The sequence below is a fragment of the Eretmochelys imbricata genome, chromosome 11 (assembly GCF_965152235.1).
Source record: "Eretmochelys imbricata isolate rEreImb1 chromosome 11, rEreImb1.hap1, whole genome shotgun sequence".
Lineage (NCBI taxonomy): Eukaryota > Metazoa > Chordata > Testudines > Cheloniidae > Eretmochelys > Eretmochelys imbricata.
This window is the reverse complement of record NC_135582.1, coordinates 37,046,503-37,059,925: the sequence shown is the minus strand read 5'-3', so window position 1 is coordinate 37,059,925 and position 13,423 is coordinate 37,046,503. Positions and strand designations below refer to the sequence as shown.

Here is a 13,423-nt window from a genome sequence, read left to right as displayed (position 1 = left end):
ACTCCAGTTACTGTAAGGTAAGTAACCACAATTTATACCTTTTGTCTACTAGGCTGAAGAGCCGTGTATTATCAAATTTCTGTTCTCCATGTGTGTATTTATGTAGGCTGATCAAATCACCACTTAATCTCCTTTGATAGACTCAAGAAGCTCAGTCAATTTAGTTCTTCACCAAAGGCATATTTTCCAATCCTTTAATCATTCTTGTGGCTCTTCCCTGAAGATCTATGCTGTAATGTAGATTATTTCCCAGAAAAGAGAGTAACAAAAACAAATGTCTGTATGCCACATTTTGTCACAACTATAGTAATTTCATAGTAATATAGTAAAATACTTCATGAAGGATTTAGGCTGCAAACAGATCATTTTTAATCTGCCTTGTAATGACAAATAATGATATTCTATTTTATTACTTAACATGCAGCAATAAGATTTGGTTCCTACAGTAATACGCTTAAGTGTAAATTCCTTAACAATCTTACCCATTACACCAGTAGCTTTTTCTTTTCTGGAAGAAAGTGATTTCAGACTCAGTACCTTCTACATGGATGATGTTGCCTACTGAACTAACTGAAAAAATACTTTCAATCCAACTAATGAAAACTAAGTGGAAAAATCTTTTGATTAAATGAATGTTCTCTTAGATTCTTCAGGTTTCCTGATTTCTAATACTTCTTATATTCATTTTTAAAGTCAAATTCTAAGAAAATTACAGCTCGTGTTGCATTTGGGAGAAAATTACAGGTGCTTGACACCTCCTGTGGCTTGTTTTCTGAGTTTGATGAAGAGTTGAGCCAACCTAGAGCCTTTCATCCAAATCCTCATCCCCTACAAACCTGGATGGCACAGATAAAAATGGAAGTCAGTTCCAAACCACCTGGTTGTGGTCTGACCAACGTTAGGCAAAACCAAACATGGGCTCCTTGCCCCAGCTATTCAGAATAATTTGTGACAAAGTTTTAGCATAGTTTGATAAGAGACACTCCTGGCAGAAGACATATCATGCAAGAATTTTCTTGTTGTATTGGCAGTTAGGAGGGGGAAAGTACTTCCTAATATGAATAAATTAAGTAATACTCAGATCTGTGAATCATCATTCCAAGCAGCCTTACTCAGAACAGTCCTCTCTGTATAGGTAGGGGAGGTAACCCATAGCAGGAAGACTTCTACAGAGCTGAAGAAGCTTCACAGAGGAAGAGAAACACCTTTTCTTGCACAAACTGAGTAGCCTACAACTGATTACTTTTTAGTGTACCTTGATGCTTGTGAAAGATGCTACAGAATTCAATAAATAACTTTTTGGCACAAGCTTCTTCATGCAACACTGAATATAAAGCCTTTAATAAAACGCAAGATTCATCACACAAACTAATTACTGAGATACATATTGACACCTCAACTCTTGATTAATAGTATCCTGAATTCTCAACTGACTTTCACAGTTTTTTTCTTCATTGTGGTGTTTGGGCCCTGGAGAATATGACTACTATAAGTTTCTAAGGACTTTAAGCGTAATCCTTTTCCCACTGAAGCTGATGTCAAAATGCCCATTGATTCCAGATCTGGCCCCTTATTGAGAGTAGTAAGGCTCCTGTAAGATTTTAAGGCAAGTTGGTTAAAATACATACACGTTAACAAACAGTGTAAATGTATCTTTGTTTTTCAAATAGGTTCTTTCTACTTGGTGTAGCTTCTCCTCAGCAAAATTTATAGCGAAATAAATTAAAAGGGTTTCTTGTACCAACAGGATTTCATCAGCATGACAAACTTTATGTATGAGAAATTTTGTGCCACCACGATTTCACTATGATGCCCTTTATGAAACATTTTTGAGTAAGGTAGTAACACTGTCACAGTCAAAATGTTGTGTTAGTAAGAATTGTGGAGAAAGTCATCCAACTTTTAATTGTTTTTCCTGAGAATGTTATGATTCATCCAGACCATGATTTCTCAAGGGCAGTAATGTCAGAAAAAGATTATTTGTGTTTTTTAATCTAGCCCACAACCTATATTTTGCAAAGGTACTTCCTATATCTAATCTGTTCATGTATATATGTAATGATAGTATCATAGATCAAGAGACTAAGAACTTCAGAGATTCACTAACAACTTAATGTCTCTTCTTTTCCAGTTTTTTCCACTACCCAGTTGCTCTTGCTATTAGAAGCATAGGGCATCTAAGAAACTTTTCCTAATATCCAGGCTGAACTTTTCCACCTTTAACCATTGCATTTTGCATCCTTCAATGGGCTATACAAGATACGTACAAATAATTTTTCTTTGTTTTTTTGTGTAGGTTTCTTTGATTAGCTTAACAGCTAATGCCTTGGGCTACTCTGAACTTGGTCCAATTAAATCACTTAGAACACTACGAGCTTTGAGACCTTTGAGAGCCTTGTCACGATTTGAAGGAATGAGGGTAAGATAAAATAAAAGAACCTGAACTCTTTATTTCAGAAAAAGTGACTATTTATACCAACACACAAGAAATTTTTAAAAAATAGAAATTCTGTACTCACTCTTTATTGCACCTCTGTTACTGAGTTCTACAGAACTATGTTTCATTATGTTGTTTCTAACCATATGCAATTGTATGCATTCGCTGTGCTCATTTGGGTTACTTAATCTCTAGTTAATCTTCAGAAGTATTTTTAGCTGTCAGTTCTTAGCAGACTTAGCTGTAACAAGTTTAAAAGTAAATTGATTCTATTTATATTTTTCTCATAATTAGCTTATTTTTAAAGTAATCTTTATATAGTGTAATCTTTATACAGCTTTATAATCTTTACATATTTTGTATACTTTATATACAGTATGCGGAATGGCTTCGTGTGGGTATAGAAAAAGAGCCTCTTAAACTCATTAAACAGAATGAGAAGTGTTTAAATCTATTTTTATTATTGTGTTGGCTGTCAGATGAAGTTTATAGGGAATAAAGGACAGAATGATCCTTTTCTTTATTAGGAAGTTAATCACAATAACTAAAATATCCTGACTGCAGTAAGAGCCATTTATCAAATATGCATACATACATATAATATATTTGGTTCTCTTTTCTACAGAAATTGAATTATTGCACAATATCTGTATCACACAGGAAAAATATAGATTTGATTAGTATTTTTCTTTTGTTGATTTTTTCTCTCATGTAAGGTTCCATGAAGACACCCCTAGCTAACGTTATGTGAAACAGTTATTCAGTGTGCTTTTATGAATTCTCCAGTAACTACTGTCAACCTGTCTGTGACACAGCGGTGTGGGAGCTATAAACCTTGTTTCATTCTTTGCTGCTTGAATGTGTTTATGTAGTGACACAGATGAATGTATGTAGCACTCTGCCTCAGTGACAAGTGTTCAGAGAGGAAGCGTATTTTTTCATGTGCATCAGAAAAAGAGTATGAAATAACTTACTAATAGGTGGTAAATATTAGCTGCTTTAGACTGGTTGCTTTTAAAAAAAAAAAAAAAAAAAAAAAAAGCAGCTCAGGTTTCCTGCAGCAGCACCTGGATCTGCTTTCACGTTCAGAAGCAGAGAAAAAACAGGGTCCTCCATTTCCACCAGCCCTTCTCTTCCCTTCAGAACTTGGAGAGCACCTCCTAGCCCACCACCTCATCACCAAAGCCTAGACTCTTAGCAGAAACACCAGGTTCTGGGTGAGCGTAAAACAATAAAAATACCCCCAGTTCTCCTTCCAGGATTCTCTGAGGAATCTCTCTTGTATTGTAGGATAGGGAGAGAATGTTTCTCTTGCTGAGATGAGATGTCGGGAATGGAGGGAGGGGGGACAGGGAACCACGGTGAACCAGGTGAGAATGTGCAGGAGCTTGTATATGTTGTGAGGAATTTGATAGCGTGGGGGAGGAGAGAGGGAAAGTTGGAATACTGCAGTTAGGATATTGGAAGAAGGATTTCTGTAGTGTTCATCATATGCACATGACTGTGTGTTTCTCTGGGAAACCTTCCCTCTTTTTCATCTTTAAGCTCTTTCCAGATGCCTTGTCCTTAGTAGCTGAGGAATAGATGTGTACACTTTCTACATTGATGAGGTCCACAGAGGTAGCGTTAGAATCTGTATGATTAAAAAAGTGACCTACTTTAGTTGAGGCTTTGATCAGGGTGAGGAACCTTTATTGGATTTAAGATACGTGACCTTGTTTTGGTCCCTTGTGCCAATGAAAACACCTAACCTATATTATAATAGACTGGGATATTCTTCATAGGATTCTTCTTGATTGTCCTTGTTGTGACCCACTAGCTTATACTTAGACTGAAGAAAGTATTTTCATATAGTTGTTCTAACAGAGATCCATTGAGTTTGCTTAGACCATGATATACTGTAATTAGTATTTTCCAAGGGGTTGTGATCTGGGCTCTCTCTTTACAGGAGCAAATTCCTTTTTGGGATTTCAGATGCAGCCTGCCTCCAAAGTCTGTAATAAGGTGTAGCTGTTACAGTCCTCTGATAGCTACTATAAAGTGACTGAGAGCTGTTTTCTGGGGATATGGTAGCCCAGGAAGGACTACTATCTATGTTATGATAATCGTGGGAACACAAGGTCTTATTTTCAGATGCAGACCAGATGTCAGAATTCTCATTCTTAGCAGTTTCAGAATCATAGGGCATTTGTTGGCAGGAGACCTCTTCTCTTGTTAATGCTTTCCATTGCAAGGTCAGTGCACACCTTAGAACATCAATACATTAATAAATGTTCTTTGTTTTCCGGGATGAGGAAAGAAAATTATGTGGAAGATTGGTGGCAGGGGAGAGGTTGTTAAAAAGAAAAAGAGAGAGCGAGAGTAAAAAGTCCCCACGCAGGATGATTCTGATGCCAGATGACCATGTAATAGAAAGTGGGAAATGAAAAAACCTATTGAACATGTCTGCAAGCTATGTTTCCCTTTATTTATTATTAATAAAGCAAAAGGCAGCTTACGTAAGACCTGATGTTTAGCCCATTGGTAGGGCAGAAACAAGTAGTGTTGCCTAGAGTTAGGATTGCCCAATACTTTCTCTTATAAGCCCATTTTCAGTTGCTTATAACTTTGCCAAAATGTAACAGTGTAAACTGAAATATTCAATTCTAGGTGTCTGCCTCAGGGTGCATTTTTAGTAAAGTTTATAGAAAAAATAGTGTGTGATTATGTTAACAAAAAAAAATAACCCTGTATCGTAATGAACATACACAATGGGGTAGAATTAAGGTTGCATAGGCAGCCTTACTTCTGGCATTTCCTAATTTTTGAGTACTTGACTTTGAAACCCTAGCATTTGATCAACGACTGTACATACTAAATAGTAAGTAAAAAGGCCCCTTTTAAAAGTAAGATTGTGAGGCAAACTCAGGCTTGGATTGAAAATCTGCTTGCAACCTTAACTATGGACTAACATCTCTCCATAATCCTTTTAGTTGTGAACCATTCTTATAGGTTGCTGTAAGTCTCCTCCCTCGAGTCCTTCATCAAAACCTTCTGTGAAGCCTTCCAGCTTCAATGATGGCACATCATTCCGTGTTTTCCTATATGGTACCTGTATGTATTTTTAAATATTGTGTTGTAACCACATGCGTCTTTTTAGATTGTAAGATCTTTGGGACAGAGCATCCTCTTTGTTTAGTACATCCTATATATTGTCAAGCACAAATTGCACTTTGTGGTATATATCCTTAATAAATAACATATTTATTAGTTACTTTATTAAATTTTCCTTGATAACTTAGGAAATTTATTAATAAATTTCCTATTTACTTTTAAGGGGTCACATTGTTGGCCTGGTGTTCACCTGACCTCCCTATTTTCACTCTCAGCTTAGGTCACTTGGACACTACGGCAACTGGTTTTGTTCACAAATCAGTGTCTAAAATAGAATAAATAGTCATCAAAATTAGAATAATATTGGACACACAATTGTCCCACACTTATTTGCACCTAAAATTTGTGGGCAGAAAATATTGGTGCTTGCTTTTGAAAATATGGCCCCACGATCTTAATTTCTAGATGTACCAGTCACATTAGAGCTTCTCATCAGTACAAGCAGTTTGTCTTCCCAGAAATATGAATGCCACTTCCAGTTCACCTCAGAGTCTTCTTAGGTGAGAAAAAAATCCAACTCACTAGTTTTTCATCTCCGCTCAGATAGTTAGCACAGATAATTACAGCCTGCGGTAATTTTATTTCTCTATTTTGCACATGCATTAATGAAATAATATTTGTATTATATTAATATGACTAGAACTTCACCTAAGATTGTAAAGTAGATGGCTTTGGTCTTTAACATTAATGGTAGCACATCTTTTGATTTGTATTCTGTCTAGACCTGCATCAATGAGTTCTGCTAGCAGCAAGCTGAGATAAACAAGGTTTTCCAAGGTCATGAGCTTTGTAACATTTGCGGTAGGCCTGCACTCACGAATGAGCTCCCAGACATTTTCATCTTTGCCCTAAGACTCTTCCTCCTGTTTCCAGCTTTCTCAGAATTCTCTGTAATATTTCCCCAAGTCCTTCTCGGTTTCCTTTTGAGCAGCTTTCAGCCTTCTCCACCCAATCGAGCCTTTAAGTCTTGACTCCTTAGCTCTTTCCTGAGTCATGGTCTCTTTGATCTCTTCATTCCTTCCTTGTGTTCCCACTCACCTGACCCACTGGCCATTCAGGGCCTATTCAGTTTTTCCCCCTGTCTTTAATATAGCTCGGCTACATATGTGAGGCTGGTAATTTTGTTTTAAAAGGTATACTATAAGCCACTATCCTGTAAGGCATACCAAGATTGATAGTTGTAGAAAAACTATTTATTTCCTGTTCTATACAGTCATTGTTTCTCCCCATCCACTCACTTTGATTTCCTGCTACAAGAGTCCTAATAATGTAAACACCCAAATCTTTCTGACAATAACCATTTGGTCCACTGCTCATGCTCAGAGTTTCCACCAACATGCTTGTGATTTCCATCAATTGTGGGTAATACTGTAGAAAACACAATTTTACATCACTTTTCTCCTAGTGTTTGGGAAACATGCCTTAAACTTTTTAGTAGACACAAGTAACTAAGATCTAACATTTTGTTCTGAGGACAGCAGATTTTATCAAATCCGATTGTTACTAGAAATGTTTTCATGTTTTGGGTTATTTTTGTTTTTGTTTTTAATTTAATCCCTGATCTGTAGAAACAAAAGAATATGAAATTGACTAAACAAATGTGAAATTAGCCAGTCTATTATCATTGTAAACTGAGTGAAATGTACACAGAATATAAATGTTGAAAAGTAAATTTGATTTTTAAAATACATTTAGTTTTAATCATCTAAGGAAACTGGTTTATTTAAAATGGTACTCATAAACTGACAATATCCATTTGAATATTTCTGATTGTCTTTCATATAATGTACTCCAGAATGCACAACCACAATAGCTTAATACTTAATTCCTTTAATTAAAGTACCAACACCCTTAATTTTATCATTGATCTTTGTTTTTGGCACATTAATTGATAGCCATGTACCCTTTTTCCTTTCAAAAGAGATTATTTACAAAATGTACCGTATCACTGAATCACCACCAGTGGTGAAAATTGGCAATATTCTCTAGAATCCCACAGATTCTTTAGGATCTCACAGTTGCTAGTTCCTGCCACCTACTGTATACAGAGCAGAATGGCATGGTATATAAATGTATGCAGTGTTGTAGCCATTTTGGTCCAAGGATATTAGAGAGATCATATCTTTTACTGGACCAACTTCTGTTGGTGAGAGAGACCAGTTTTTACGCTTACACATCCCCTTAGGCTTGCGATCCTGATCTCCAGCCTGAGCTGCAATGTCCGCACTGCCATTTTTAGTGCAAAAAGAAAAGGAGCACTTGTGGCACCTTAGAGACTAACCAATTTATTTGAGCATGAGCTTTCGTGAGCTACAGCTCACTCAAGACCTGCTTGCACAAGTCTGTCTTCCCTGGGCTGGGAGGCTCATTCCCAGCTCCAGCAAACATATGCTATGAGTCTCAAAGGATACACTGTACTTGAAGTTGCCCCCTTTTTTTCCCCTCTGAAGTTCCTGTGTTACTTTGGTGCCCTGTTTCTAGTGGTCACCAGGCTTTCCCTGGGTTTCTTGCCAACTTGCAGTTTGTGTCTTGGCAGACCTCTTGGGCAGACATATTTTACAGCCTTGTATCACTGACGCCTCAGATCAGGCACCTTTAGGTACTTTTGCCTCTTAGCAGACATCAAAATTATGATTTCTAAGCAATAAAAATCGCCAGCAGTCCTATATCTGCTGCATTGTCACGCCGAGAACTCGAACAGTTCAACAAATGAATGAAGTGAAATTCATCATGAAAAACCTGACTTCAACAATGACTGCAACATTTCCAGGAAATTATTTGATATTGATAAAACTTGTGGAGACTTATTTTCTGTCTCTATCCATTCTTGTCACCAGAGATTTCTTAAGGATCTACCATTTTCATTACAGAACCTTTTTCTTCAGTCTCTCAGTACTTAGGGCATGTACAAAGATACGGGCACTGGTGGTCTCTGGTCCATATTCTGATAGAAGCAATCTCATTTCAAGAGTTTATGGACACATCCTCTCTACAGGAAGATGACTATGCGGTTAGCTTGTATAGCAAATCCAACACCTGGGGATGGATAATGACATGCTGTAGGGGAGGCTTTTTCCAACATAGGAGAGGTTCCTGAAATCCATATATATATAACCCAAATCAAAGAGAAGTGGAAGCCATCAATACAGTTCTGTCTTTAGTTGCTGAGAATCTATGGTCTCAGGAATACAGACTACCCTCTGGAGAGTTAAGACATAAACCCCGTAAATCACAGATATTGGCCAGATTGGATTACCTTCAGGAAGACATGGAGGTAGGTCTGAAACCAGCTTCACTTTATGAACATTAGTACTGTTTATGTTGGTTCAGAATCAGCAATTGCTCAAATCTAGGATCAGACTCATTTTCGTCAATAAGAGACCTTAGCTTAATCTTTTTCAAGCACTTTTTCTTCTTCTATATGCTATCTATTTATGTAAAATTATTTCTTTGTAGCTGTCACTTTTGTAGAAGAGCAGCAGCATCTCAAAGTTCTATCTATTTAGAATACTTATAATTGATGATAACACAATGGTTGTGCAGATTGCTTTGTACTTCATCACGAAAGAAAATTCCCCTTTTCAGATGTCTGAGATCATTTGACATTTTGCCCCAAACTATTTCAAAAGGATTAGCTAAGGTACAAGTTGGAAGCATAAAACAGAGATCTGACATACCTGAAATGAAGCTGGGTCTGGCACAATCACCATGCATCTTTCTAAGTTTTCTCCAGAAATGCAGGTAACTTTAAGTATCCGTATTCTCGCTTGCAAGATGGATTAAGGTGTTGTGTGAGAGGAATTTAAGTGCTCTCCAACCAACTACTGCCAGTAGGAATCACAGTGCACCACCAGATCCACACCCATGTTCTGGGCAGAAAGATCCCTGGAGGCTGAGACTTAGTGAAAAAATTCCAGTTTCATTAGACATTCTAAATTGGCTTTTCAGTTCTCTGTGGACTCTTACGCAAAGAAGTGATAACCCCCAAGGTTAGAACTAATGGAGAAATTTTTGTAGAAATTAAATGATCAGGTATGAAGAGCCAAAGCTGTTCTCTCATGGGGATGCCACACTTAAGTTCCTTATTCAACCAGCAGGACACACTCTCCTTTCTGCCACCCTAATTACCTATATTATGATGGCAAAAAGATTGATCATAATATAAGCTGAAACTATACGTGCTTTTAGATACACTCAAATGAAAATATGATTTTATTTCAAATACCTTACAAGATTATTATAAGTGGTGCTTCAAAGGTACTCTAATGATCCAAATGAACATATAATACAAAGTGGTCTATATCTGTGACAGTATTGTCTTCAGTAAGTAAAATTGTAATGTATTATTAAGTATTCTGTAAAGGTATTATGTGTTTTACAATTCTTGAAGTCCTAATTTTGTCAAATAACCTCTGTACTGTTTGCAAAGATCTATAGATCAATCAGTCCTTATCATCAGTCATTGTTTATATTCATCAGTCATGATTTATCACATTTATTAATTTGAATGTTATATTTCTTTAACATGTATTTTTTTTCCCCTAGAGTACACCTATTTTATGATTCTGTCTTGCTACTTTTTAAAAAAAATAATTAACTTATTTTTCATCTTGACATTTTAGTCTTCACCTTTTTCATGTCGATTCATTGTGTGGTTTGTTATAAGTATTTGAAAAATAAGATAATTTGTAACTACATTTTGTAATAAATATTTTTGCTGTTAGCCTTTTTAGAAGAATGCCTAATTACTTTGCTGCTATAAGTTTTTTTACAAGCTTTTCTCCCCTGTATTTCTTTATTAGGTGGTTGTGAATGCCCTTTTAGGAGCAATACCATCTATTATGAACGTACTTCTGGTTTGTCTTATATTCTGGCTAATTTTCAGCATAATGGGAGTAAATTTGTTTGCTGGCAAGTTCTTCTCCTGTGTTAACACCACAACTGGTAACTCTTTTTCAAGAGAATTGATTGAGAATAAAAGTGATTGTGAGGCTCTTATGAAAAGCAATGGAGATGTCCTGTGGAAAAATGTGAAAGTAAACTTTGATAATGTTGGAGCTGGCTATCTTTCTCTGCTTCAAGTAGTAAGTGACAATTCTGTATATATTTTTATAGTGTAATTCCCTGTCTATAGTTTATAGAAGCAAAGTTGGATTCCTTAATTTTCATTATCTTGCCATAAAGTCATAGATAATCTATTACTGAAAATTGTTAGTGCATTAAAAATATGAAAATTTGGGAGTCTTGGAGAAGGAAACCGTTTTTATGATGTCCAAAAGCAAGTTTCCATGGAGATTACAAAAATGTAGTTCCAAAGCAGACATTCTGGACCTTTATCAGGGATTAATAGGGGACTTGATTAATTACCTTTTGATGCTGTTCCATGCAAGCAGATTAATATTGGTATTTGGTATCAATTTGGCATGCTCATGTGTAAACTTTGGAAGAGGAGCGGTGTTTACTATCAGCCAGAATATATAGATTGAAAAAGAGAGGACTGTTGAGAACAAAAGAAAAAAAAGAGGTTAAAGCTCATCCCAGATCTCTGCAGATTTCACTAAAATATTCCAATGACACAGAGTCAAGATAAATTAAAAATTTACCTGAGGTATTTGTTTTGTTTTTTTGGTTTGTTTTGTCTACACCTTGCACATTAGATAGGGTAAATTTTTTTTTAAAAAAAGTGATTTTTACCATGGTAGCACAGTAGGCAAACTGCAAGACCTTGCCCAATTTTCAGAGCAAAAATTATGTAGGGGATAAATTTAGTGATTTAAAAATAGAGACCAAGTAAGAGGGTATTAAACTACCTTCCTCTTTCTCCATGTTGTATGCCTTTCTAATCAGGTTCACTTGGCAAGCTGCTTCTGGGAAAACATTTGTGCGCATAAACACATGCTAATTATTCTCAAACTCTAGAGCTGGTAGTCCTCTGGTGACAGGCTACCATTGTGATTGCTCTTGGGAGAACCAGCACTTAATGTTAAGGAGGGTTAGGCAATTGCATGAATTATCTATTCTGGATTACTTGGGTGTGTCTGCCTTTGTTATATGCACTGTGGTTCAACTGTGTATTTGAATATGAATTCCACATGTATTCAACATGTCAACAGATATGTTGTTTCTAGTAAAGTTGAAAAAATTGCATATTTTTGTATCATTTGTTTTTACCCAATATTGTTTTATTTTACAGTAGAGATTACAGTATTGGGGGACACAGTTTCACTGATTTCATGTTTCTGTTTATTTTTTTCTTAAAGTACCAGTTTTTAACATATCTAATAAGTAATTATTAACAGAAGAGATGGGCAAATGGCAGACAATAATTTCTCATGAATACTCATTTGAATTAACTCAACTTGCATCAACCCTGGTCACACCTTGATTGTCTTTGACCATTTGAGTAATGTTTTCTCACATTTATGTTAACTGAAAATGACTTCACTTCACAGAATCACTTCAACTAAATAGAGGCTAAATGCAATAAGAAGGTGCCAGTGAAGAACTCAGGAGGGAGGGAGGAGCTCATCAACAGCTCTCCTCTGACAATCTAGTTTCTCAACTATATTGGTGGTAATGTGGCATTTCTCAAATCCACCCAGGCTTGGTGCCGTATATTGACACATGCCACAGTTGCTTCTAAGACAGAGGCAGTTTGTGCTAATAGATATATGATTAGTGGTTTATTAACTGAGCCAAAAGCCTAGCTCGGGTGGACCTCTCTTGCCACTGTAGCACCAAAGGGCATGCTATACTGAAGCATTCACTGCTTCATAGAACTCTGCCACATCCTTTTTCATTTGAAAATTAAATCCCATTTGCTTTTGGAAGACTTCTTTTTTTAAGGAAAGTAAAGGGAAATCCCAACATCTTTGCACAGTATACACTCAATAAAAGGACTTTGGATTGCAATATATGGTGCCCCTGTAAATTATCTCAGTACTTGTTTTTTGTGTCCAGTGTGCAAGATAATACACATTGGAAAGAATTATTTGAATTGCTTACACACATTGCTAGATATAAAATAACTATGACAACCCAGGAAGAAAACCTGGGCATCATTGTGGAAAGCTGAATGGTTGGTCTTAAAAATGAAATGTTAAGATGCATAAAGGGAGAGAAAATCATGTCTCGCACAGCAGTACAGCCTTAGTTGGAATGCTCAGTTCCATGTTCAATCCTGGTGACCCCATCTGACCAAAGATAGTGCAAAGAAGCAGCATGGGTGGGGGGGGTAATGACTAGAAGCATGGAAATACTTTCATGTGAGGAGAAGGGGGAAAATTGGAATTGTTTAGTTTAGAGAGGAGGGGACAGAATAATTAATGATATAGAGAAGTTATTTGAGGCTTCTATTTATCTTAGAGTACAAAACCAAGGTGACATTCTGTGCAATATAGCTCATTTAGTCGTTTTCATAAATAATCAGTGGAACTCATTGCTGCAAGATAATATTGAGGCCAAGAGCTTGGTAGGATTAAAAGGATTAAATATATACGGATAAATGGGTTACAGAATATAACCGATATAAACCTGGTTGTTCAGAGCACAAGACAACCACTAGCTGATGGGATTAGAAAGAAATTTGACCTAGGTTATTCCATAATTGTTCATCAGTTTCTCATACCTTCCCTTGAAGCATGTAGCACAAGCTGATGTCAGAGATAGAACAATGGTCCATCTAGTCCAGTGTTCTGAGGTAATTCCTCATGTGAAGACACTGTCCCTGCTGAGGTTGAGCTGTTCTTTCTGGCACTCTGGCTACTCTGCTGCTTCTTAAGTGGAGGCACTTGTCCTTACCTACTACATGGTTATTAGGAAGGCTTCCCTCCA

At 36.5% G+C, this 13,423-nt stretch overlaps 1 protein-coding gene across 6 annotated transcripts in view; it reads left to right on the top strand.

The window, feature by feature from the left end:
* Positions 1-13,423, top strand: part of LOC144272505 (sodium channel protein type 2 subunit alpha-like) — a 130,587-nt gene that overhangs the window by 103,387 nt on the left and 13,777 nt on the right. For all 6 annotated transcript variants that reach the window (XM_077830615.1, XM_077830613.1, XM_077830612.1 and 3 more), the window contains 2 exons: positions 2,297-2,419; positions 10,393-10,674. In XM_077830615.1, the coding sequence (XP_077686741.1) occupies positions 2,297-2,419; positions 10,393-10,674 (405 nt within the window). The remainder of the gene's footprint in view (positions 1-2,296; positions 2,420-10,392; positions 10,675-13,423) is intronic.